General features: G+C 43.5%; 1 protein-coding gene across 1 annotated transcript in view; it reads left to right on the top strand.

Annotated features, from left to right (window-relative positions):
• OTUD7A (OTU deubiquitinase 7A) overlaps window positions 1-27650 on the top strand; it is a 193123-nt gene that overhangs the window by 75763 nt on the left and 89710 nt on the right. The window contains exons 7-8 of the mRNA XM_025199446.1: window positions 13438-13620; window positions 17135-17353. Of these exons, the coding sequence (XP_025055231.1) occupies window positions 13438-13620; window positions 17135-17353 (402 nt within the window). The remainder of the gene's footprint in view (window positions 1-13437; window positions 13621-17134; window positions 17354-27650) is intronic.

The following is a 27650-nucleotide window of genomic DNA, read 5'->3' as shown; positions in this document are numbered from 1 at the left end:
TGTTAAATCCACAGCATTTAGCATGATGGGATTTTAAATAATCTACATTTAGGAATATTTAATTTAAAAGCCGAGGTAGTGGTTATGGGGTTTTAAAATGGCAAATTGCAAACCTTTGACTTTCTAATAGCATGATATAGCGTAGTTCAGGTTTAAGGAAATTAGGTACTTAAATATTGCACATTTTCATTACAGTAATATGCAAAGATCTATTACAATGGATGGTTCAGTATCCATGCAGCTTGGATGCACTTCTGGTTTCTCTGGGGGACTCACACTGCTTGGTGATTGGCTCTCTGGGGACTGCCTCCGTCGGGGATCTAGCGCCCCCCCCAGACTCGGGAGGCACCAGTTGCCCATGTCTAATGCTATAGCTAGAAAGCTAATCAGGAAATTCCAAGAGAATATGTCAAAATCTATTTCTTGCTTCACTTCTTTCATTTAGTGTCTCACTGAGGGGGAGAATGATTTAGGCTGCCGGTGTGGGCAGATTGCAGCCCAGTCCATGTGAGGTCTTCTCAAACCTCTATCTTTGGAAAAGTTATCTTCAGTAGCAAGTGAATCCCCCTTGCCTAATTCCACAACTAGAGTGATGCCAGAAGCACAGCACACTTGGGAGAAGGATATTTCTAAGTCCTTGGAGGCCACAAAGAAACCTCTATTCCTAAATACAGATCTCATCTGGCTTCTGCCTTCTTTCTGAGAAGGATTCACTCCCTTCCATTCCATCATAGATGCCACACACTTAAGTGTTAGTGGTAAGAGGCCTTCTGGTCTAGCTTCCTTTACCCCTCTACCCTCCAGTGGAAATACATACCCCTTTGCTTCATGTGGACCCCTTGCAGCAGAGAGAGAACCCTCTTCAGCTTGGTTTCAGAATATCAGGTTTCTAGGAAACCCATCTAAGAGGCCCTCCTGAGCCTAATGTTTCCCCTCTTCTAGACTTAGAGCATGAAGCCAGCTGTCAGAAAAGGATGAAAAAGGGAAGATGATAAACTGTTGCAAACAGGGCTAGAGACTCAAAAATGCACATTTGTATATTCTTCCAAAATTCTTTACATGATTGGTATCGTTCGTCACACAGTATAAAGCAATATCCTAAAACACTGCCTGGCTTTACTAATCTGCTTCAAGGGCTTCCTTTCTATTGTATATTGTTTTATCTCTGCTTTCAGTTTTTATTCCAATTGACAGAATCTCCTGGTATTGTTATTCAGACAGTGTTGTTTCAGAGATGAAGCACCAGTCTATATTAGTACCTGACTTCATTTTTGAACGTTCATTTTCTTCTGTCTGCCTGCTCTCTCTTCACTTTTACACATGCTCAGGGGGATGTGATGGGGGAGAACAGCACTTTAATTAGAGCAGCTCCAATAGCTGCTTTAATTAAAGCACCGCTGCATCTCCTATATCAGCAGTCCCGTGCTTGAAAATGCGGGGGACACTTGAACTAAAGCTTGTTTTACGAGCTTTAGTTCAAGCACCTCCGCCACCATTTTTAAGCACAGGGACCCTGATGCATGAAATTCAGGAGGCTGCTGGAGCGCAGCAGTTGCCACAGGCAATTCCAGCACATCAGATCAGCCTCGGTGCTCATGTATAGGTGTCCATGACACTAAATCAACACCCCTACTTTTGTCAGTGTCAACTCCACTTTAGTTCCCTCCAACTGTCTCTAACAAGCACTGAACTAAATTCTTCTGGAATTTATTATCTTAATTACTAACAAAGCAGAGCTATGGAGATCAAGGAGTAAGGGGAATGTTGGAGGTAGCACAGATGTTGTAATCTTTCCAATGAATATGTGGTTTTATAGCAGAGATCTTTCAGTTCTGTTAAGTTTTACACTTGCTGATTTATGTTACACATAGAGCTATTTTGGAAGTAATTGTTCAGTAACAGCATTCTTTCTGTTGACCAAGCTAATTAATTTCTCACCTAACTTTTAATGAAGTTTTACAGTCTGCAACTTAATGCACTAAATTTGATTTAAAAGAATGAGAATTTAAGAAGTTTATTTTTCAAATCTAAGGCATTCATGAGACATGAATTCAGCAAACTTAGAGAAAGTTTGTTATCATTTGGGTAGTAATTTTGCTTGGCATTTGGTTCAAATGGTAGTTCTCAACTTTGTTAGACTTAAGGCACCCTTCATTTGAGTCAAAACACCCCTCATTAGACTTGAGGCACCTCTCTATAAGTTTTGTGAATTAAGCGGCACCCTGTTTCAAAAATGAAATTATTTATTACAGTGTTTACCGCTGTAGAAGAGGAGCCAAGCATTGGGGGTGGGACAGCAGCCAGGCAGGGAGAGCCTCAGCCTACCCTTATCTGCTTATCTCCTCATACTTCCTGCAACACCCTTCAAAGGATCTTGCAGTACCCAAGGATGTCTCATCACCCTGGTTGAGAATCATTGGTTTAGAGAGAAGCTGCAGTTGTAAGGGTTCAGTAGAGACCACTGGGAGATGGAGCATAGTTCTACTAAAGTTACCTTTAAAAAGGGGGAAATAGTGCTAACTACAATACTGATTCCTCTTTCTTGAGAATGCATGGGGCTTGGTTATGGCCCCACTCCCCAAAAGGGCACCAAGCTATTGTTGCTAATAGCATTGTCCCTTAGTTTTGCTTCTGTTTTCCAGAGAAGCCATCCAAATTGGGGCTGGTTCCCATGTGAACCAGCAGGCCAGAGCAATAGTTCTTTGAGTTCTGTCCCATGCTACTACATGCCCAGAGAGCCAAACTAGTTTAAGTTTGAGAAAATTAAACCTTTTTAACATTGTAACAGCAGAAAGTCTGTGGGGTTTTTTTTGGTTGTTTGTTTTTTTGGGGAGGGGAGGAGGGAGGGCAGGTTGTTTTTCTTCCTGACTTTGAAGAAGAGAATACAGATTATTGCAGATAGTTACTTGTCATTTCATCCTGTGAAATAATCCTCATGACAATTAACAGTTGGATGCTTTGACCATCTTCCTTCCTGAAATGGCTGTCTAGTTATAAAACACACTGCAAAATTCTTTGTGCATACAAAATGAATCTGAGCATGGGTTCAGTAGTTCAGTATATCAACCGTGTGTCCTTCTATGTGTTGTGCTGTCCATTATACAGTACTGAGGATCTGGAATGGCCAGTATGTGGGGCCCCATGAAGGAGCAATTTTGTTTTCATTTAGTAAAGATGTATTTTAAACCCTTTTCCCCTTTGCAAGTATGGCCTCACAAACTAATCACTAGCATTGAAAAGCAAGAGGTCACACAACAATCCACCTGACAGTGCTATGAATTCTCAGGACAGCTGGAAACTCCCATCAGATGCAAAGGAGAAGTAAATATAATAGGTCAAGAATGATTATAGAGGAAACAATGATAGATTTATTGTGTGGGGATGAAAAATGGCCTAGACCAGTGAGTATTTCTGATAGGGAAGAATGTTTTGCCCAGTAAACGTCCAGTTTGCTGGCATGGAACATTTTTGAGGGAGTCTTCTGGGAAACACATCTCTGATTTTTAAAAATGAAATGTTCCATGTTTCTGAAACAGGGATATACAGAAGGGCTTTTCCTCCTCCTTAGGTATCAGAATTATTTTTTGGCCATTTGTCTCCTGCTGGTGCATTCATTTTCAGCTCTCTCACCCAAATCCAAAATTAGATGATTTGCAACTTGGAAAAATGTGGATGTCTTGTGTTAATGATTACAGCTCATCTGCAACTGTCACAAGCTCAGCGCATATTTCTTCATGGAGTGTTGCTTAAGCTGACAACCTTACATCCTTCATGTTCAAGATGCACTTAAGTGTTGCTGCATCTGATGAACTGCTATTAATAGAACTGTTAAGCGTTTTGCATAGATACTGTCAAGTAAACCAGCTTTCACCCCAAATTGCCAGTGTTTTGTCTATACAATTGTATTGTTTGCCCAGTAGCCTCCTCGACTTCCATAAAAACCCGTCACCAATGATCATGCAGTGTCAGAGTGCTTTCTTTATAAGATTTATGGCTGTAAATAAAGAACTCCCAAGATGGTCCATTTCAAAGCCAGATTAATAGGTGCTGAAAACATATAACATGAGCAACATTTGGAAACTATCCAAAAAGACTGGCTTGAAAATGTTTGTTCTTATATTCCCAGTGATAAGAGCAATTCCTTTCTCCAAGATGGCAAAGCAGCCATTTGTTTTACTAAGTGCTTGGACCACCAGCTGATCTATACATTTTTTGGTTAACTGTGTATCAAAATCTGAACTATAATGATGCAAAGCACACCCAACATCTGCATGATTTCTAAAATAGAAGAGATTATACTGTTGCTACTAGGACTGCCTTTCCAACTCCTCTTCCCCTCCTTTGGTCTCAGATCCTTGAATGGGCTGTTTACTCCCACCACCTGTGTATCTCTATCTGATCTCCTCCAGTTGGATTTTCCCCTTACCAAGGTTGCCAACATCCTTAGCTAAACTGAAGGAGGCTTAGATTTCAGAAATATAGGTGTCCATTAATAATGCTTGTATTTTAGATCTTTCAGTATCACAATTTCATTGGACTCATTGGGCTTTCTACTCATCCCAGCAAGGTTTAATTGTTCTTCAGTGATACTTATTATGATTTGTCTCGGTATACACGATGATCAGTGTTATATCAGCAGATAAGAATGTTTACACGAGTATCATGTGTTCAATTCTAGAATCTTATCAACACAATAGCATTCTGTCTTACAAATAATGAATCGGATGACATAAAGCTGGCCACCTACAAAGGTGCAGACAAGTTCTCTGAAAACCCCTCATCCACACTTTGATCTCTTGTCTTCGTAACCTACCTTGGCATTTATTCGAAGTGCTGTTGCAGTCCTCTCCTGCTATTCCAAATGCATCACCTTTCTTTGTGGCTCTCTCTACATATTTTCCTGTTTCATACTGCATTACATTCTCATGCTCAAGATTATGCATAATCTCCCTCTTATCTACATCTCTGCTCTCATTTTTTTTTCCTTCATCCCCCTCATTCACTAGGCAGCCTCCAGGTTTCTCTTACTTCTTCCTTAGTCTCCCATTTCAAAATTCACTTTCTGCTTCTGTTTAGGTAACAGGGAAAGAAGACCTGGTGTTTTACCTTCCTGAGAGACTCATTGTAGTTCAAAGGAGGGGACAGAGTCCTTTTAGCCCCAGACTCTTGACCAGCACAGTTCCAGTGCAGACAGAGTGAAGTATACACAGCTGCCGGGATGTGGATGCATGGGAAGGAAGTGCATGGGGAAGTGGTAGCTGAAAAAAGCCTATGCTTGCCACTCAGGCTGGCTAATATCCTGAATTGCTCCTTCATTGATCTAGGAGGGCTCTTGGCATACTCTCTTCCTGGGTTGAGCTTTTGCTTGCATTCTGATGCCTAGGAACTCCAGGAAATGGGGGGGGTGGGAAATGAAGCTTAAAGTCTTTGCACATGTCAGTGCTGTTTTTAAGTTTTCGTATGTTGCTGACTGGTTGTCTTGCATGGGAGGCAGCTAGAGAACTCCAGGTGTACTGAGGGGTTTGAAAAGAAAGTGCTTCCTTCTGTAAAGGATTTTTCCCTATGTTTCAACTCTTTAGCTGCATGTAGCATAAGTAACACCAAGTAATTCTATATAGATTTAAAATGCAACACACCATGAGCTAAGTCTTAAAGATAATAGCTTGCTTTTATGGTAGCAAAACTCCCATGCAAGGCGATCAGATTTTTTGTGAGTAAGGACACAATAAAAGCCAACTCAAAACAGCAGGGTTTCTCTCACTGTGAATTGACCAGTATTTTATTACATGTATTAAAGCAGTCAGATACACAGCCATTCTGTGCCACTTTGTAATGTGAATCTGTCAGATCTTTCAAACTAACCACAATATAATCTTGGATAGGAGAGCTTAGAAGGAGGGTATAGGTACAAAAGTCTTGTACCTACCCAAATCCAAGAAGATGCAGAATTTATCATTTCATTCTGTACGTGGAAAATGTGTGTGTGTTTAAAAATAATTTTCCATGTATAGAATCTCATTATTGGAGGGTCATCTTAAATTTGTTCTTCCCTGTGGCAGTAGTGGGGGGCAGGCTGCTGCCTTACTCCTGTCCTTTGCCTCCCCCATACCTCACTCTTCCTGCCTGTGTCCCTCCATGTGCCCTCCCCCTCCCCACTGTCTGGCCTCTTCTTCAGTACCTGCCCCCTCTGCTTTCCTACTATTTGTCCTCCCCATGATAGCCCACCCCCGCACCTGGTATCTCCTGCTGCCTGGCCCTTCCAGCTTTTGCCTTCCCTGCTCCTCTTGCCACTGCTTACTCTCCAGCTCCAGCCCCACACTCTAGCCCAGGTCCTGGGCCAAACCTGCTGCCACCATCACTGCTACTGGGCTGGGGCCAGAGCAACTGCATGTTCCATGCCCTGGACTGGAATGGGGCCAGAGCCCTGCCAGAGGGTAAGCAAGAGAGGGAAGTGTGTGGGGGGGGGGAGGCAGCAGTTGGTAGGGGAGACTGAGGATGGGGGTTGACAAGGGACCAGAAGCAGCAGGGGTCAGGCAGCAGCTGCAGCTCTGACCCCAACCCTAGGTCAGGGCTAGAGTCATAGCTGTAGCAGCTTCCTCACCTCCCTCCTCCACCCCTTACTGCTTTGTACTCGAATCCAAGTAAAATGACTTTGAATAAATATGGTAATAAGTACCGAAAGAATGCTATCCTGGTGGGGTATGAGTGGGCTTGGAGAGAAGGGGATGTGCTGCCAGAAGTGCAGCATTGTTAGCTCCTGTGCTTTTAGCATGAATCTTACAGTACTTAATATTTTCTTAAATCTTCAGCTTCCTGGCTTGCCATATTTATTAATAATCTGAGCTTTGCTCTGCTTTACTTCCTTGAAAATGTGACCCCAGTGCATTGTAAATGCGTGAAAAATCAGGATCCAAAAAACCCAGCAGCTAGTAAGTTTTAAGGGTCTCATGATTGTTAAACCAACTCAATAATATCAGAGGCTGATGATGTTTGAATGCTTGTGGTTGGCAGTCCTGGTGGTGCCATTTCTCAGGTGAAACCCTGATCCTTTATGAACAATGAAGGTCCCTTGTCACTTGTGGGGGGAGGGGGGCGTTAGTATCCTGGCCAAAGATGGTGTTAGTATCCTGGGCCAAATTCTAGGACCTATGGTTATTTCCTATTTGATACACAAACAATTCTACTGTTTAATAAATAGTTTGTCTTACAGTTCTAACAGGCGCATGCTATTGCAGCACCCTGTTAATGCATCTGCTTCTGGGGTTTTTATGTGCTATCTCAGCAGTGAACCAAATGTTCCCTTCTACATGCATCATTCCTGAAGTTCTTCCTTGGGCAAATCTGTCAATGTTGCCACAGCATTGAGGTTCTTGAAGATAAATGACACTCGATAAATGTAGCCTATCACTGCCAGGTTACATTAACTTCTGTAAAAATGACATTAGCCCAGTTGTTCTCAGATAAATTATTTTTAAGTCCCCTGTGTTAGAATATATGATATTTAATTTTTGTCTTATAGCCCAGTTCCTGGAGCCATGTGATTATATGAGAATATCAGTTTTTCAGAAGAGCTTGATTGCATGGTCCATGTGAACCTCCTCAGCTTCCTAAGCCATATGACAAATAAAAAGGGTCCACCATTTTTAAAGTTCTCTGGAATTTTAAGGCAATTGCATGATATTTTGATGTGTGACTTCAGCAACACTGTATGCAGCTCTGCCCAAAAGATCCTTCACTTAACCCAAGAGGTGCGCAGTCCTACCAGGGGGAATGCCCTGCTGGACCTGGTCCTGGCCACAGGCAATGACCTGGTGAGGGGACTCTAGGGCCTTGACCACCTGGACAATAGCGATCATCACTTGCTGGAATTCACCGTCCAGCGCAGGGTGTCAAGGGCCTGCAGCAACGCAGTAGCCATAGACTTTAAGAGGGCCAACTTCAATGAGCTGAGAAGATTAGTGGGGGAGGCAGTAGGGTCCTGGAGAGTAGGGGAACAGGGTGCCCAAGATGAGTGGTCATTCCTTAAGGAGACGATACTCAGAGCCCAAGGGGTGACAATCCCAACAAGAAGCAAAGGGGGCAAGAGTGCCCAAACGGCCCCTGGCTCACCAAGGGCATTCATGAATGCCTGATTACCAAAAAGGAGGCGTACACCCAGTGGAAGGGAGGGGCTATCACCAAAGAGGAGTATACCTCCACCGTTCGGATCCGTAGAGGGGATGTTAGGAAAGCTAAGGCAGATATGGAACTGGGGCTAGGATCAAGGATAACAAAAAGTCCTTTTTTAAATGTATAGGGAGAATGAAGAAGGCCCCGGGTAATGTGGGGTACCTGCAGGGTATGCTTGGTAATCTGGTGGTCACACCAGAGGAGAAAGCAGACCTCTTTAACAATTTCTTTGCCTCTATTTTCTTGTGTAGGGACCAGGACTCCCCTACCGAGATTCAGGACAGACTCGGGAGAAACTCTGCCAAGCCTAGGGTCAGGGAGGACTGGTTTTAGAACTTCTGGAGGGGCTGGACATGTTCAGATCATCAGGTCCAGATGCTCTCCACCCCAGGGTGTTGAGGGAATTGGCCCGGGTTATTGCGGGGCTCCTGGCATGGCTTTACAAGCACTTGTGGTGCTCTGGCCAGGTCCCGGACAACTGGAAGAGGGCCAATGTGGTCCCTATCTTTAAAAAAGGGAAGAGGGAGGACCTGGGCAACTATAGGCCTATGAGACTTACTTCAATCCTGGGGAAGCTCTTTGAGAAGATTATCAAGGAGCACATCTGTGATGGGCCAGCAGAGGGGATGATGCTCAAGGGCAACCAGCATGGTTTCATTAGGGGCAGATCCTGTCAGATGAACCTGATTGCCTTCTATGATCAGGTCACAAAATCACTGGATGCAGGTGTCACTGTGGATGTACTCTTCCTGGACTTCAGGAAGGCCTTTGATACCGTCTCCCACCCCATTCTCATTAAAAAGCTAGGTGACTGTGGCATTGATGCTTACACAGTCAGATGGATTGCAAATTGGCTGAGGGGTCGTACTCAGAGAGTGGTGGTGGATGGGTCATTTTTGACCTGGAAGGAAGTGGGCAGTGGGGTCCCCCAGGTCTCGGTCCTCAGGCCCGCACTGTTCAATTTCTTTATTAGTGATTTGGATGATGGGGTGAAGAGCAGCCTGTTTAAATTCGCATACGACACCAAGATTTGGGGTGAGGTGGGCACGCTAGAAGGGAAGGACAGATTACAGTGGGACCTGGACAGGTTACAGGGGTGGGCAAATAAAAATAGGATGGGATTCAATATTGACAAGTGCAGGGTGCTGCACTTGGGCAGTAGGAACCACCAGCATACCTATAGGTTAGGGAACACCCTTCTCGAAAGCGTGGTGGCAGAAAGAGATCTTGGAGTCATTATTGACTCCAAGATGAACATGGGCCGACAATGCGAGAACACAGTCAGTTGGGCTAACCATACCTTGTCGTGCATCCACAGATGAATCACAAGCAGGGCCAAGGAGGTGATTCTCCCCCTCTATGCGACGCTGGTCAGGCCGCAGCTGGAGTACTGTGTTCAGTTCTGTGCACTTCAGGAGGGATGTGGACAGCATTGAGAGGGTCCAAAGGAGGGCCACTCGCATGATCTGGGGACAGCAGGACAGATCCTATAAGGAGAGGCTATGGGACCTTAACCTGTTCAGCCTTCGCAAGAGAAGGCTGAGGGGGAACCTGGTGGCCATCTGTACTAGCGGGGACCAGCAGGGTTTGTGAGAGACCTTGTTCCCCTGAGTGCCTCCCAGAGTAACAAGGAATAATGACCATAAGTTGCTAGAGAGTAGGTTTAGACTAGACATTAGAAGGCACTACTTCAGAGTCAGGATGGCTAGGATCTGGAGCTAACTTCCAAGGGAAGTGGTGCTGGCTCCTACCCTGGGGGTCTTTAAGAGGAGGCTCAATGTTTACCTGGCTGGGGTCATTTGAGCCCAGTTTTCTCTCCTGCCCAGGGCAGGGGGTCAGATTAGGAGATCTACAAGGTCTTTTCCGACCCTACATCTATGAATCCTACAGTACATGCAGGCATCAGTAGTCTCTCATGTACTGATGAGGGTATACACTCAAAAACTTGGAGTGCTTTTAACCACGGCTAATAGGAAACCTTTAATTTCAAGATCAAGTAACAGATATACTTTAGTTTAATGGATGGAAAATAGAATAGGGAATCAGGGCTCTTTATCTTGCATCTGATAATGATTCTAGAACTTTCTTAAAAAGTTCTAGAAAATGGATCTCATCAACCTTCCTTTTCCCTAAATCCTTGCTTTCCTTTCTTCTAAATCCTTGATAACATTATCCAAAGAGGGTCTGCACAACAAAATGATGGTGTGAGTTCAGCATGGACAGGCAAACTCATCTAAGTAGCATGGGTAACTATAATGGTGAAAAAATGATTTCATGGATTTTAAGTGCAAGCTGGCATAATAAGAAGGTTCTGGGGAACTCCAGAACCAGACTGCTGATACTAGGCATCTCATTCACAGAAGTGGAGGTGTGACAGGGGCAAGCTCCCAGGCCTAATCTCACTATCGGCCTGCCTCCAGTCTATGGGCAAACTGCCCACCTTGCTTTCCTGCCACGCCTTGTTGTAAAGTAACTGGGATATTAATCAGATGGGAGGCTGCCATTTGAGCGTCCTTCTGTAATGGGCAATACGTACACGCTCCAACCTTCCCTTACACGTGTCCCATGCCTCTCAGATGTCACACTGTGTGTTAAATTTCCGGTTCAAGGCAGGGCCAAAATGGGCGCACGCTGCCCTCATGGGCCACACACACCCCACCCCCCTTTCAGTGGGGCCTCTTGCGCTCCACCCTCTCTCACAGCGCCTCTATCACACCGCCCTATCCAGGGCCACATTTATCCTGCCCTGCTCCCTTGAGCGACCCCGTAGGGCCATCAGGCTTTGCCCTTCATGCCATGGTCAGCCATGGTGCAGCCTATTGGGCCTTTCCTGCAGCCCTCATCTGAGCAAGACTGGGCACTTATTCAACTATGGGTCTACTTCGCCCCTAGCCCCTCACTGGGCCATTACACCCCTCTCTTGGGCTGCTAGTCCACCCCTACACTGGATCCTGGGGTCTTCCACCCCTACAGGCTCAGGTGTTTCTCTTACTAAGCATGCCTGGCCTCCAGTCCACCCTCTCCACAGGGCCAGGGGTCTTACACCCCTTGGGCTCAGGTGCTCCTCTTTGAGCGTGCCTGGCCCATCTCCAGTAAAGCTGCTCCATCACAATAACTCCAACAAGTTATTGCATCTTGTTATCCATGCTGATTTTATTAAAGCTAAGCCACATGCTGCATTCATATCTTCAGGTGAAGTGGTGATTCACCCCAGGAGTCAGTGATATGCTAAGAATACAGTTCAGGCTGATATTTGGAAAGCCTTTGAAATTTCAAGAAGCAGTATACATTTAAAGGTTGTATGTGATTAATTACCATGTTTTCTTTTTGGCATGGACACCTCTTTGGCCCCTTTAGATCTTGTTATGGTTTAATGTAGCTGTTTGCCGCATGTGAAAGTTATACCATATAACTTAAGGCATATGCAATATATGCCACTGATTGTGCCTGATAGATCTTATTCAGATTAGCAAATACAATTCCTTTGGCCTGGTACAGTTTGCTTGTTGTCTCCTCTGTGCAGGGACTTGCTCTTTTATTTGTAACTTCATTTTATTGTCATCTTTTTAAGCATCTGGCAACACTGGTTTTGCTCAAGTATTTTTATTGTATGGTTGATAATTAAAATGTTCACTGCCAAGGACACAGTTAGCTCCTCAGTGTCCAAGGGGAGAGGATTATGCAGCTCATTGGAGAGCAGGGGTGAGTAGGAGGTGGGTGGAGCCTTACCTGTCCCTGCTTTCTGCACTAAATTGGCAGCTGTTACTGTGGTGGCTGTTGCTGTAGCAGTACAGGCTTAGGCTCCTGCCACTGGGGGACTGGCTCACTGCATACCAGCTGCAGCAGCCCTGTAGCATGGGTTTCCTGAGAGCTGCTCCTGGTGCCCTTTTCATTCCTCCTTCCTGCCCAGATACATTTAGGTGCAGGGCTATGCCTGGCATGGCAAAAATGCTTGCTGGGGGTTGTGGGGGCAGGCTGCTATTCAACTTGACCCATTGCCCTCCAGATACACTACTAAGAACTTGCTGGCTCTTGTGGCTGGGCAGCACTGGGCTTTTAGGGCTAGGCGAAGCTTCGGTCCCTGATTTGATTCAGCAGAGATTTGGCCTGATTCAATGGCCGAATCTCCAAATCCAAATCGAATCGGAACCCTCCAAATCGATTCGGCAATTTGGACGTAAATACAGCTTTAAATGTTTTTCTACATACTTCAAGGTACCAGGTGGCTTGTGAATGCTGCAGTGCTGGGGTGGTTGGAGAGTCCCACAGGAGCACGGGGGGCTTACCAGCGCACTTGGCAGCAGACCCAAAAGTGGAACAGCTCAGCGCCCTGGCTCGGCAACTGATGCCTCTTAGGTCTGGGAGCCGGGAGGGCACAGGGATTCCCTCTGTGCGCTCTCCGGCAGACCTGGAAGTACTTCCAGTCCACCTCCGGGTTTGCCGGTGAGCACACGGGGGGGGGCCCTGCACTCCTGTGGGACGTTCCATCCATCCCAGCATCACAGCATTCACGAGCTGTGCTTGGTACCTCGAGGTACGTAGAAAAAACATTTAAAGCTATGTCTATGGCCAAAGTGCTGATTATCCAAATCAGCATCGAATCTTCAGATTTGGATTTGGCCGAATCGAATCGGGATAGTGATCCAGATTAGTGAATCAAATCACTGTCCCTGATTTGGGCCAAATCCAAATCAAATATGGCCTGTTTTGCACACCCCTGTGGGCTATTCCTGGTGTGACAAAGATTCCTGTGGCAGGAAGAGGAGGTAATTTTGGTGTTCCCCTCTGAGATGGTCATTCTCCTGGAGCAACCATTTTTACTCTGGGAGTGAAATCCTGAACATTTGTATGCCTGTGATTTCTTCTGGGAGAGCATAACTCTCCCAGGAGAAACTGAAAGTCTATACATGGCCTAAATCAACCCAAGTTAGGTAATTCACATAAGGAAACTAGGGTAGTAATTTGCAGGATTAGGCTGTTCCTAGGTATCATAAAGAAAACAATTACAGCCTAAGGTAGCAGTTAATGCAAAGGTATGTCTCTACCTGCATATCTTAAGTATCTCTGAAGTGTACTTGACTTGCTAGTTCCCCAATTTTTGTTGATTTTTATTGATTTTTTTTTTTTTTTTAAATATCTGCTTGCTAAAGTTTTGCTCATAGACTTGTTTTCATTTTAAAGTGAGTCCTATGGCCCTATAATGAAGCCAGTGGCTGGATTTTAGTCTTACCAGACAGAAGTAAACAGAATATATCATTTTTTTGGCAGGCAAAAACTGGGATTTGACTGCTGCTTTGAGTGACTATGAGCAGCTTCGACAGGTACACACAGCCAGCCTGCCACAGGTGTTTAATGAAGGGAAGTACTACAAGCAGCAGGAGAGAGAGCAGCCCCAACAGGTGAACAAGGTCGAACGACCATGTCTACAGAGACAGGATGACATTGCTCAAGGTAACTGCAGCTGTGTAATGGACTATTTTGATAAACAGCTTTCTAGACAAGCAAAGCAGGGAGTAGGAGCTACCACTATCTGTCACCATGTAAATTATTCCAGCGTATTTGGCTTTCCAGAGGTGCCAGGTTGGATCCTGTAGTCAATAATTTTCAGTTCTGTTGACCTTTGCCTCTCTTCATAGATTTTTAATGTGCCGTTAAAGCATTCGATTTAGAGACTGTCTAATATTAGCCATGGAGTGTATAGATTAGAGGAGTCATACAGCATTCTTCTCTTTCATTTCCTTTGATATGTGGGACCAAAGAATGGTCCATAATTGTAGTCATTGCCTTTTTTTCAATCTTTATTAAATGACAAAGGTGGCAGTAGCAGGGGCATGTGTTGAATAACTTTTATCATGGAAATGTCTTATTTTCTATTACAGTTCCATACAAAAAAAACCCTGATATTGTATTTGTATTTTGAATAAAGCAGCCTTAAAAAAAGAAAGGAAGGAAAGGGACCAGTTAGCAGTCATATCAGTTCATTTCCATTATGTGATAAGCTTTAAGATTTTATTTTTTGTATTCATACTGCTGTAGCTATTGCAACAGGTATCTTCTACTTGAATTCAGTAGACAGTTGAGATTTACATAAAAGTAAATCTAAAGCCTGCCAGCTTCTCATGTAAAAATGTAAATAGACCTCTCTCTCTCTCTCTCTCTCTCTCTCTCTCTCTCTCTCTCACTGATGTGTAGCAGAAATTTGTGTCCATGGAATCCATCCAGGTGTAGCTCATGCTTGGTCACATAGGATTGGCTAACAGATCCCCAGCTGATCCAAATTGTCAGAGTTCAGTTGGCTTCTACAACAGCAGTCACAATTCCTGCTAGCTGAGGAGCTGCCTCAAGGAGTGCTGGTGTAATACCGCTGTCTTTTGAGGGAGGAGTATAGGAAGAGAAAGTGTCCCTTTATTTTCTCAACAACTGTCTTGACCAACAAAAAGAAAAGCCAGACAACAGGAATATGGGTTGACTGGGACAAAACTTTATTAAGGAACTCTTGGGCAGTAACTCTTCCAGTGCAAGTGACCCATCCTTCATAATCTGTGCCATTTGATATACGGCTGTTAATTACCAGGCCAAACTTCTGTTGCTACAATAATATTACCCTCCTCTTGAACAAAGGGTATGAAAGTGGATAAGAGGGAGTTATCTTCTTGCTATTGCAAGTATTAATAGCTCCCACTATGTTCCCTAGGAAATGCCTTGTCATAATCCATTTCCAATTCCTTTATCATGGAACCAGACTGCTGTTAATAGTTACCTCTCCCTCAATTACATTTACATCACCCAGAACAACAACATACTGAAAAGTACAGTAGCATATTTGACAAATAGGAAAAGCTTGCGTTGTGCATTTTTAAGAATTCTTTCTATAGTCATTTTTTTTCTCTCAGGAGTAATAGTGTTGGAGTCCACAGGCTTCATTTTTTGGGAGCCCATACATTTTTTCCTGCCCACACATGATTCAAGATGCTTGTGTTTTGCATACATTTTCACAAATGTATTTGCTTTCTTTCATTATTGGATACAATGAGTAACAGCTCAGAACAATGCAAAAGTGCATGGCTAATTTAAGAGACATTGTTAAAAGAATATTAAGTATTGCTTAGTATACCAGGCAGTAACACACAGTTAGGAACTTGAATATTAAAAAGTAAAAAATCGACTTCAGAGCTGTTTCTTTATTCTGCTTCCATTTCCCCTTTGCCCTGTTTGTTGCTTATAAAATGACACAGGACTTCAAAGTTTCTCTATATAGCGTGCGTGCGCATGCAAGAGAGGGGGAGAGAGATTATTTATGTTACCCATATATACTTGCTTTACTTTTTTTTTTCTTGCCAGCTCCTGGTCTCTGATATTTTATTGCTGAGTTTCAGAGTTTATATACTTTCTGTTTTTCTGTTTTTTTTTAAACCTTTTAATAATTCTATCTGATCCAATAACTCTGTATCCAAGTATTGGTAGGGGTAAATCAATGTGTGATATTAACTTTCTTTCCCCTCATCCATTTCTGATTTTTTGTTAATTCTATCATGTTTCTTTTATTCAATTCCTCTCTAAAGGGTCACCGTATTTTCAGCATCTCTTCCTACAAATGTCTCTGTGCTTCAGATTTTTAATTTTCCCCCCCCTAGTCTTTTGATTTGCTCTATTTCTATTATTCTGGAGATAATGTTGCAAGAACAGCCAGTGAAGGTGTGTTCCCTGAGTATGGAATTATTATAATAGTATTTTTAGTATTGCTTTCTATCCCATTTTCTGTACATTTTGAAGTCTTGCTTTACTGAACATTTCACTGCACCTTGAGAAAATAATTAAGACTGACCTGTCAATACTGACATCCAAGTCTTCCCTAAGACTAATAAAATGTGCTAATAATTAAAGCTTTTGGTTTTAAGCCAGGTACAAACATTACATTTTTACCAGTATATGTGATTGGAAACTGGTCTGTACTTTAACAGGACAAAAGTTTAGCACACAAACCTGGTCTATACTTATAACAAAACAGAAGTTCAGAACACACAAACTTGTTTAAAAATGGCGAAGTTTTGGTATAAGTTTTGCTTCCCCTCCTCTCCCCCACTAAAGAGCAAATATGTGATCTGTTTGCTATGAATCTAAACTACACTGCTTAAAGAAAACCATGTAACTTAGATAAATTCCATCTCGGGCTTTCTGAATGTCTGTACCTAGCCTTAGTGTTTTTAGTTATCTTCTCTTTGTCTCTACTGAACTTCAAAAAGGGATTACAGAAAAAGGGGTTTTGCTTTTGATAAAATAATGTACTCTGGTAAAAATAGATATGCTAGATGTGCATTATTCCTTGCATCAAGGTTTCTAAAAAGAATCTGTCTTTAAATCCGAACAATGGTACTGAGCTTATTTCTGAGTTGAGTTTTTGGAATTAAAACATAGTAATGTGAGGGGATAGTTATATGCTAGATTTCATTTGACCCATAAAAAGTTAACCTAACTTCAGAGCATGAAATATTTAATAGTTATGATCTGTCTTCTGTAAATATTTCTTCAAAATAGTCTTAATGAACACATGTTCTCTCCCAAACCATTTGTATAGAAATACTTCATTCACAAATCATTACTTAAAATATTAAGTTTGTCCAACAAGAAACTAAACACAACCAAATTAATCTTCAATGGCTAAGACTTCAGGGCAGAGCCTGTGCATTCTTTTATGCTTGGAAGTGCCCAGAACAGTAGAAATAAACAAGAATGATAATTCCTCAAGTGAAACGAATAGAGGCATGTCAGGGTTGAGCTTTACTGACTCACAAAATAGCATAAGAAAGACTAGGATGGGTGGAAAACATTTTTTCTGTTATTATATTTCAGTTGAGCTATTGCCTTTCACTTGCCTATTAATAAATTGAAGAAAGAATTGTCTTTACATCGTAATGTGCTTAGTCGTGCTTTTGCCTTCCGTAACATCAGTTTGGTTTCTTCACAGAGAAACGACTCTCCAGAGGTATTTCTCATGCCAGCTCAGCCATAGTCTCCCTTGCTCGATCACATGTAGCAAATGAATGCAGCAATGAACAATTTCCTTTGGAGATGCCCATCTACACATTCCAGCTACCAGATCTTAGTGTATACAGTGAGGATTTCAGAAGCTTCATTGAACGTGACTTAATCGAGCAAGCAACAATGGTTGCTTTGGAACAAGCAGGTGGGTAAATACTTCAGATGTCAGCAGCTGGGTGATCTGGCATTTGGCTTGACAATCTTTAATCACTCTTCATTACTGGAGTTGGCACATCCTGCCTCAGCAATAAATGCAAGAGAGCAAAAGCAAATAGCGCACTCTTAGTATTATGACACTCAGCTCTCTGCTCCATTTCTGTTAGGGCTCTACTGTGATTAAAGAAAGCTTGATTAATAAAATAAGGAAACAGAGAGATGAAGAGGGTGAGGGAGCTGTACAATTGTTAAGGCAAGTGAGGCTAGCTAGCTGCTAGGGCAAAAGACAGAGAGCTGTATCCCATTATGGCTGCATCCAGATGAGTGCAGCCACGTGGTATGTAATACCACAGATGTGTCTATGGCACCACATACTGAACATTCAGCTGTTCTCCACACTGCAAGGGAGCAGCGCGGTGGGGGTTTGCAAAAACCATGCAAAAAAAAAAAGCAGAATGATGCATGCAGGGGCAGTGCATGCTGCTCAAAACCAGAGCCTGGCTGGCCAGAGCCACACTCCAGCTGCTGGCCAGGCTCTAAGCAGCAGGATTACCACTGCTGTAGCCCCAGGAGCCCCCCAGGAATCCCAGGTAATGCTGCCGGGGCCAGCCCAGTGCTGGCCTCAGCCTTCCCTACCACACCTGGGGTAATCTGCCATGTACCAGAGGGCGCGTGGGTCAGGCGTTCCCCAGGGACAACTAGCGGTTGCAGAGGTTGTGTCACTGCTTCTTGTCCTCAAGGAACCAAATGTCCATGCTTGCATGGACAAGGCCTATATGTCAGCAGGTTAGCATCATTTATGATCCTTATGCCTTAGTTTCCCCATTTATAAAATGAAAATAATGAAATTTACTTCCTATGAAAAGTGTTTTGGCCCTTAGAGACGAAAAGGGTTATATAATATCTAGGTATTATATAGGAACTAAATTAACCCTACATTAAAATATGTTAAATTTTATTCAAACCTGGATAAAATAATCCAAAAATTTTAAAGTATCCCTTTTAAATTATACATTTTATAAACAAGAGAATATGAGGCAGTAGTCAGATATCCATATCCTGCTGCCTATCAGTCAAAATACTCATGGAAACATGATTGTCTTTCAGTAGAGTTGCTACCAACTTCCATTTTGTCTGTTTACCATGTAGCATTGGCGTGGAAAGTTGGTTTGGTCTGAAAAGTGCTGGGTTTCCTCTTAAGGCAAGATCCAGTGTTTCCTCTATAATATGAAGGAAACTCCCCCACATGCTTTGAGTTATGGGTTAGTACTCACTCTTTGAGGTAGTTTTGGCATTTACCAATGTTCTTTTTTCTTGTTGTTTCCCCTCAATTTATTTCCCCTCAATTTGCAGTTACACCTTGATCAGACATAGTGTATAAATTTAACGAAACTTATAGTGCTAGAGGCAAGGATTTCTCAGGTTGAGAACTTGTATTGTGTCATGGCTATGACGTCACGTCAGTGCTAGGAAACGGATTGTAATAAAGAAAAGTTATTGACATTGTTGAGCCTTATTATGAATCTCTACTTTCATTGGGCAGTATGTTTTGACTCTAGCCCTACTGATGTCAGTAGGAGATTTTTGCTATTAACTTTGGTAGAAGGAGGTTTGAGTTAAGGGAATGATACTGCACAGCCACACAACTAGTGCAGAGGAATCATAGAGGCGGCAACGGGCCCCTACTGAATACCCTCTGACAGAAAGGGCCTTTCTGCCACATGTAGAAGCAGCCCTCTGCCACCTCCACTGAAGCTGCCTTTGCACTGAGAGTTCTGGGTGAGGGCTAGCAGATGGAGTGAGCAGATGGGGTTTGGAGGAAGTGTGAGCAGGACTCAGTCCTGCACTCCAGCAGTTCACCATTGCTACGGTGCTTCTAGGAGCTTTGTGGAGCTCTGAGAGCTATCTTACTTGGCTTGGCCCCAGCATCCTCCAAAGTGAAAAGAAGCAAGTCCTTCACCCCTAGTCCCTGAATGAACTCAGCAGTGTACGTGTGTGCAAGCATGTTGCCTTGCCCTCTGTTTGCCAATTACATATTAAAAAGAATATAAGGGTGTTTCTGTCATTTAGAACAATCTTCTTTTTGTTCAAGTAGCAGAGGGCTTTGTTTTTGGAGAGAAAGGACCAGAAATCTTATTCCAGCTGTGCAGGTGCATGTTGCTTGATTATTACAACAAAGCAACTCTTAAACATTTTCACAAAAGTGGGGTTGTTTTCCTTTTTTCCACCCAATCTGTCTGTGGCATTTTGCAGATTTGCAAAAGTAGGGTGATAGAGTTGTAGCTGTGAACGCCCCAAAAGTTAAAGGTGTAGCTATGAACATCAAGGGTCTCAAGGGCCAGCTTTTTGTCAGAGGTCCCTGCATCTCATTCTTCAAAACTCCTTCTACTTGATATCGTTCTCTGGTTTTGTTATTAGAATAAATAACAACTGGTCACAATAAGAAAGTTTCTTATTCAGTAGTCTTTCTTTGACTTAAGTGAAATATCAGGATCATTTAATTAACAGTGTCTCTTATTTTTTCCTAAAGTTAATCTGACATCAGTGAGTATACCCACACAATGAGAGGCAAGAATTCATGTGGGTGATATCTTTTATTGTATCAACTGCATGGTTGAGACTTAGACAAGCTTTTGGAATCATAGTACCCTTCTTCTCATATTCCTAGATCATTATGGCAACAACATCACTTCAACACTACCTGTAACCACACAAGGCTTTTTCATTTCTGAAATATTTTTTTCCTAATTGGATATTTATCCCCAGGATTTTAAAGGGTGCTTTTCCGTGGATGATTAATTAATGTAACATTTTCTTCTTCCTTCCCTTCACTAAAAAGTCTATCATGCTTGATTTGCTGCCCCTGAGTTTTACAGAGTGATGAACATAGCAGCCTGCCATTTAAAAATGTTCGGGAAACCATCTGTTAAAACATGGAATTAATTGATTCCACTAAGAGGTATAGCAGAAGGATTGCTTAGAATAAAGCCGTGACTATTTAAAAAAAAAAATTAAGTCAAAATTGAGGTTATTTTCTTCTGCTGAAATGGGACATTTAACGTAATATATTAAACAAGTTTTCTTAATAGAGGCAGTCCTTGGACTTATGACACAATTGGTTGCTGAAAACCGCATCTTAAGTTGAAACATTGTAACTTGGACCCAATTTTCTCATAGGAAACAATGTTATAAATGGGGAATTGGTTCCTGAACCAAGGCCCAATACCCTATTTTCACCAAAAATAACCCAGAATTTTGTACACAATCAATTATAGATAAGTACTATAGCTACATTAATGTATTTATATTGTAAGTAGCAATCATATTGATTTGGAAGGACTGCTTTGAGGTGACTTTGCTGGGCTTCTTGAAGGGCTCTTGGTTGAACTTTTTGAAGGGCTCTTGGCTGGAGTCTTCTCAGGAGTCTTGGCTGCAGGTTTTTCTGGAGTCTTGTCTGCTTTCTTAAAGAAAGTATCCGAGGAAGTTTGGACAGATGTTCTCCAGGGAGATGAGTGACGCAGCAAACTTGTTTGCTGGTGTGGATGGTGTTGGATCAAGCATTGTAAAGTTGAAACTGATGTCAGAAAATTGAAACAGTGTGTCAGTTTATAAATGTTGCAAAATGTTGAACTCGAAACATTGTAAGTCAAGGACTGCCTGCATAGTGACTTATTTTAAACCTCTGTGTTTTCATGTAATATGCAGCTATTGGTTAGAGCAGTGGTTCTTAAACTTTTTGGACTTGAGGTACCCTTCATTGGATTCGAGGCACACCTCCATAACTTTGTGAACTGAGTGGCACCCAATTTCTCAACTAAGTTATATATTACAATGCTTGCTTCCTTGCAGGGAGGGTAGGCAGTATGTGTCGGGTATCATCCAGGTAGGGACAAGCATGAGCATAGACTTATCTGTTTATCAGCTTATCCCGTCATACCACACTTATTTCCCTACTCATTGAGGTACCCTTTAGAGGAGCTGGTTACACCCTAGGGCAGGGGTAGGCAACGTTTTTTGGTCGGAGTGCCGAAAAACACAATGCCTACCTCGGAAGGTGCCGGAGTGCTGGCATGGCAGAAAAACAAGATGAGGGCAAGGGGTGCATGGCAGGATGCCCTGCTTGTGCCCCTTGCCTCCCACCCAAAGCCCCTGCCCCCCAGCCCTGCCGTCCCATGCCCCGACCCAAAGCCCCTGCCCCCCAGCCTGCCCCAAAGTGCCTGTGCAGTCACCGCCAGCAGCGGAGCTGTTTGCACTCTGCCTGATGCTTGCTGCAGCTGCCCAGAGCCTGGGCTGGCTCCAAACAGCTGTGCCAGGCTCATCACCTCCGTGCCGGGAGTGGGGGAGAGACCAGGGCTGCACTGCCTCAGGCCCCTCCCCCACCTCCCACTCCAAGGCACGCCTGCACACGCCAGTGCGGAGCTGATGCCGGAGCCCAGCACAGCTGTTTGGAGCCTCTCGGCTGTAGCTGGCTCTGGGTAGCTGCTGCCAGCCAGGATCCTGGGCTGCTCCCAGCAGGCAGCTGGGACACTGCAAGCCCTGCTGGGAGCAGCCCGGGCTCCGTCGCTGGCAGCAGCTACCCAGAACCGGGCCTGGCCGTGGCGTGTCAGGCAAAATGGCCTCGCATGCCATGTTTGGCACACGTGCCAGGGGTTGCCGACCCGTGCCCTAGGGTGACCCAGTACCCTAATTGAAAATCACTGAATTCGAGGGAGGCCAGAACTGGAAACCCAAATCCATACTTTCCAGGCTTTGAGGGCTGTTTTAAAATCCAGATAGAAAACTAGATCCACATTTTATGATTGTATATGCCTAAACCATTGATGTCATTGAAATTTGGTGTAAGTTTATGTGAAATTGAGTACAGACAAATGTATATTTGTCGCAGTTTCTGAAGGGGGGGAGCTGGTACTTGGGAACACGGAGAAGCTATTACACTTTAACTGTCACTCCTCCAGGACCTGAGGAAAGGTATTTTATACCCAGAAGTGGAGGTGAACCAATACATCAGTCTGATATTGGATCAGCAACGATACAGAGAAAATTTAGTGTATAGGAAATCAGCCATATTGGGCCGATAATTTGACTGATAAATGGTCCATGCACGTGCACAGCCGCAGCATAGCACAGGTGGCAAGAAGCACAGCCCGGCAGCCTGCAGAGCTGCCTCCAGCTGGTAAGTCTGGTGTGGTGGAAAGAGAAGGGGGGAGGAGGGAGAGGGGAAGGAAGGGGCATGGGGGAGGCAGATCGAGGCCCCTGCACTGAGGGAGGTGTGGGGCTGGAGCAGGGACTGGGGCAAGTGCTACCTGGGCAGGGAGGGCACAAGTCAGAGCCACAGTTCATCCAAAGGGCGGGGGGCAGCTCCTGCCACTGCACACTGTTCATCCGGGAGCTGCTCGTCCGGTGCTCACCTACTCATCAGGTGGCTTCTGCCGCTCATCTCGGGGGGAGCGTGTGCATGGGGCAGGCTGGGGCCGAGGCTGTGCCAAGCTCTTCTCTGCCCCAGCCCGAGCCCCAGCCCCACTCCTCCCTCACCGCAGGAGGCCTTGATCTGCCCCACCCAAGTTCCTTCTCTCGCCCCTCCCCCCTCCCAGCACATCAGACTTACCAGCTGAACGCAGCTCTCCACACTGCCAGGCTGGTGTCAGAAATCGGATCGGTATCAGCCAATATGCCTCCTTAAAAATCGACTATCGATATCAGCTGCAAAAATCATTATAGTGGCCTGGAAATGGAACTTGAGTTAGTCTTAGAAAACATTTATCCTTTCATAAGGCTTAGTCATTACACCTCTCTTGCCTTAAAGTTATCAGCCTGGCTACAGTTCATTTATAACTAAACTTGTATATGTGTCAATTTAATACAATGGGCAAGAAGAAGCACTACAATAGATAATTACTTCAGAACTTAGGGTTAGAGTTTTGTGAATCTTGCTACAGCCGTAGGGTATACAAATATCTTGTTCTACTGACCTATGGGAATTTTGCAGATTACCTCTGATCTCAAAAAATGGTTATCTTTTGTGTTGTAATTCAATGTATAGAGTTTCCTGACAGCTTAGGCTACATTGTGATCAAAGTACATAATTGTCCTCCTAGGCTTTTGAGCTCCAGAATAATAATTACTTCTTTCATTGCTATGTCGAGAGGTACACACAGGACCCTCCAGATATAAACAAATAATTTATAGCAACCTTTAAAGCCATCAGCAGTGTAGGCCTCTTTTTAATGACAGCACATCACAAGAAGAACCTAGAGCAAGGCTGGGCACTAATAGAAATAATGATCCTGGAGTGCAAGGGAAGCAAGCGCAGCACAACACCCGCACAGTTCTCCATACAGGATCAAGTCCTTCTTTGATTCATAGCAACCATTTGTATAAGAGTATAATGAGATATAATCACACAATTAAGCTCCTAGTTCTCAGGAGATATCTGTATAATAGTGAGTCTCCAGCTAATAACTAATTCATGAAAATAGATCTTGAAATTTTGTTGCATTTTATATGAGAAAAGAATATTATATATTTTTCATTCACTGTGGTTTCCTATAATAATGAATTTTAACGCAGAGAAGCAGTCCTTCAGGGACTACTGAAATCCTGCACCAGGACTACTGACGAAAATTTAAAAAAAAAAACATTTTTAATGTTTATTTTTCATTCATATTTGTTTCAGATACAGATATTTTTCATACTGATTCAAATTTTTAAGTCAACTGTGAAAAATATGTGCAAAGTTAATACTGCATATATAGTAAACATATTAGGCTATTTAATGAACCATGAATTAAATACATCTTTATCAGTAATACATTCTTTCATTTAAACATTGACTCAGATTTTAAACTGATGTAATTACATTTTAATAAACATATGAGCTTTTTAGAGAAATGTAAGTGGCACCCACAGAGCCTGAGTGTACAAGAGTTACATTATCTCTGTCCAGCTCTGGGGGCGTAGAAAGGCTATAAAGCCAATTTTATTAGCTACCTGGGAAATACCCAGGTAGCATAAAGCTGCCATTGCAGCTTTCACTATAATAATCTGATGCAGAAATTGCATTACAACCTACTTTTGGATGCACTTTTGTGCATTCTCTGTCTTTTGAGGTTGCAGTTAATGGGTGAGACAAATTGAGTGTATTTTCTTAAATACTACATGCACCTTTTTCCTCAAAATCAGCCCACCCAATATTGGGGTGCATGGATTTAAACAGGGAAGTTGCTTTCTTCACTGGAAAAGAAGTATTTTTGGAGACACTGTGCATGGCATGCACCTGCCAAAACAGTTGAAGCTTGTCTGGCTCAGTAAGCTGCGGGGGTGAAGTCCCGTGTTGACCCTCTCACAGCCAGAGGTGGTGGCTCAGCACTGTAGCTTGTGCAGCAGGTGAGCAGCTGCAAGTATCTTGATAAGGTTTTTGATGTGAACAAACTTTATTTATAGGAACTTATATAAAGAACTACTCACAGTAGGGAAGTAACAGTCTTGCTACTGCCCTTGCAAGGCTGTGGTGCCTAACCTTGGATGACACAGAGTAAGTTCTCCTGGGAATATAGGGTGCGCCCCAACAAGCGTGTACATGAAGGGTGCATGTTTCCCATGGGACAAATAGCAGCAGCATATATTTGTGCTTCTGCTATTTGTCCCTGGCCACACCCCTACACACACACTCCAGCTCATGGCAAATAGTCCCAGGATGGATAAGGGGAGCCTGGGGCCAGCACCTGTCCTGGCCCCAGCAGTCTTACCTAAGGTCCTGGGGGCCTCCTGGGGCAGCAGCAGTGCTGAGCCAGCTGCATGGAGCCTAGTTGGCAGCCAGAGTGTGGTTCTAGTTGGCCAGCCTCCAGTTTCCTGCGGTGCACACTGCTGTCACATGTTGCACGCCACTTTTTACAGCAGTGGGTTTTTTTGACACCAGGATCTCCTGGTGTAAAAAAAAAAAAAAGAAAAGAAAAAAAGACTGCACTGCAAATTAGCAGCATGGTGAACTGGTGCACATGTGCCATGTGCGGCTACAAACTCCACACATGCGCTCAGGGCGCACCCACAGTGTCCAAGAAGTGTGGCATCCCAGGAGATGGTCTGGGTGAGGCAGCAAGAACTTCCTGGCACACCCAGACTGTCCCTTGGGATGTCATACTTCCTGAACACTCTTTGTTTCTAGGAGGACTTTGTCTCACAGTTGTCCATGACTTTGGAAAAAATGTTTTATTCTATATTCTGCCTTCTAAGAAGATATGTGTTTTATTTTGGGGTGTTGTATGCAAGAAACAAAGTGAGTAGCGGGCTTGGGGTTAGAAACTAATCAGCAGCCACGCTCGGAATTTTTGCAACATGCCCTTTAGGAGTATACATGATAACATTCAATGGTTATGAAGAATTCTACCAGATCGCTCTTCTCTCTGTCCGTACCATTCCACTAACACTGATTCTCAACCAGGGTGCCAGGGCCCCCCAACAGGGCCATCCCCACTGCCACCACTGATGTCTGCAAGTGGTCGACATGCCCTCCCTGATAGGGCTGTCCCTGCCACTGGCAGCATCTGCAGGAGCTTGCCAGCTCCACCTCTGACGCCCAATGCCACTGGCAGCTTCAGGTGCCCTCCCAGACTCAGGAGGCACCAGTCACCTGTGTGCCAGATCCTTTGAAGGGTGCCACAAGGTGTGAAGAGATAAGCAAATAAGCCAGGCTCAGGTTTATGCCTGCTTGAATGATCCCCCACTCCTACTGCCCAGCCCCTGTGTAAGGATGTAAGCACTGTAATATATAAAACTAGTTTTTGAACTTGGGTGCCACTCAATTCACAGAAGCTATGGAGGAGTGCCTCAAGTCCAGTGAGGAATGCCTCAAGTCCAAAAGAGTTGAGAACCATTGCACTAACAAAATGTACCCGTTTCCCCTACTATTGGTTAAAACCAATGAGTGGGGAAAGCAGTGGAGCTGGTTTTCTTCCATCAGCCCTGTAATACCCTTCCATAGGCCTCCCATATCAAAGCAGAAAACTTTTTTTGTCAAGTTGTCATAATTCTTCTTAGGAAGATGGGTAGGTACTGTTTCTCTCAGAGAATCTATTCTAAGTTGATGTAAGCAGAAGCAATTCCAGGAGCAGTGTATGAGTCTCTAATCTCAACCTAACAGTAAGCTACAAGGGAACAGAAATTAGAAAAGGTTCTTCAGTAAAGCAGATACAATCCAACAGCTGGAAGTTGTAACTAGACAAATTTAGACTAAAATAAAATATGTATTTTTGAGAACAAGGGTATTTAATCATTGGAATAATTTAACAGGGCTTGGGTAGATTTTTCTATCACTGGAAATGTTTAAATCAAGATTAGCTGTTTTCCAAAAGCTGTCAGGTAACCACAATGATTGGGCTTGAAGCAGGAATTAAATTAGGGAAAGTCCTATGACATATGTTATACAAGCTAAAATCTGATTCTGTAAATCTGGTCCTGAATCTGTTCTTTTTATTCACCCCAAGTTTGCTTGCTTTTACCTTAGAACCATGCTGCACAAAAATACTGTACATTGTCTGCTTCTTAGCATTCTTCCCTCCAACCCTCTCTTTGAAAATTGAAACAAATCTTTTCTGCTTCTCACATGTACTCTAATTAGAGCATTAACTTGATTAATGGCACAAAAGGCCCCATCAGAGCTTTTGTAAAGCAGCGTAGGAACCTTATTTATTTCACTTAGACCTGTGATCAGAATAACCCTTTTGCTCCTGACTTTGATCAACACCTGGGATGAAGGCAGGGAATGAACCAGTAGTTGTTTTGTACTATACAAATAGTAAAGGTGTTCATTCCCAATGGTCTCTTGAAAGGGTCTTTGTTCACAGTGTGAATGTTTTGTGGTGTTTGTGATGTGTTCTTAGAGATGAGATATACTGCATTTTCCTAAGGAAAAAATAACCTAGTATATGCAAGTCCAGTGCATTTCATAGAATCATAGAAAATTAGGGTTGGATGGGTCCTCAGGTGCTTATGTAGTTCAGCCCCCTGCTCAAAGAAGGACTGGCTGGGATGATACAGTTGGGGACAAAGAATGCAAAGCAGCCAGAGCTTCACCCCTATGTTGGAATGAGCCCTTCATTGCTCATGTAATTACTTTGCTAACATCTATCTTGAACAGAATCTCTTTCTTTGACTCCTCTTGAAATGACAGGTGTCATTTTGCTTTTTAGTATAAAAGTTTGCATTATTTTCATTTACCCTGTAAACTCTATTGTTTATATCAATCACAGAATCTTATTTTACAAATGAAGCATGGGCAACTGGTGCCGCCT

The sequence above is a fragment of the Alligator sinensis genome, unplaced genomic scaffold (genome assembly GCF_000455745.1).
Source record: "Alligator sinensis unplaced genomic scaffold, ASM45574v1 scaffold458_1, whole genome shotgun sequence".
Taxonomy (NCBI): domain Eukaryota; kingdom Metazoa; phylum Chordata; order Crocodylia; family Alligatoridae; genus Alligator; species Alligator sinensis.
Note: the sequence above shows the minus strand (reverse complement) of the source record. Positions and strands in the feature narration are given on the sequence as shown.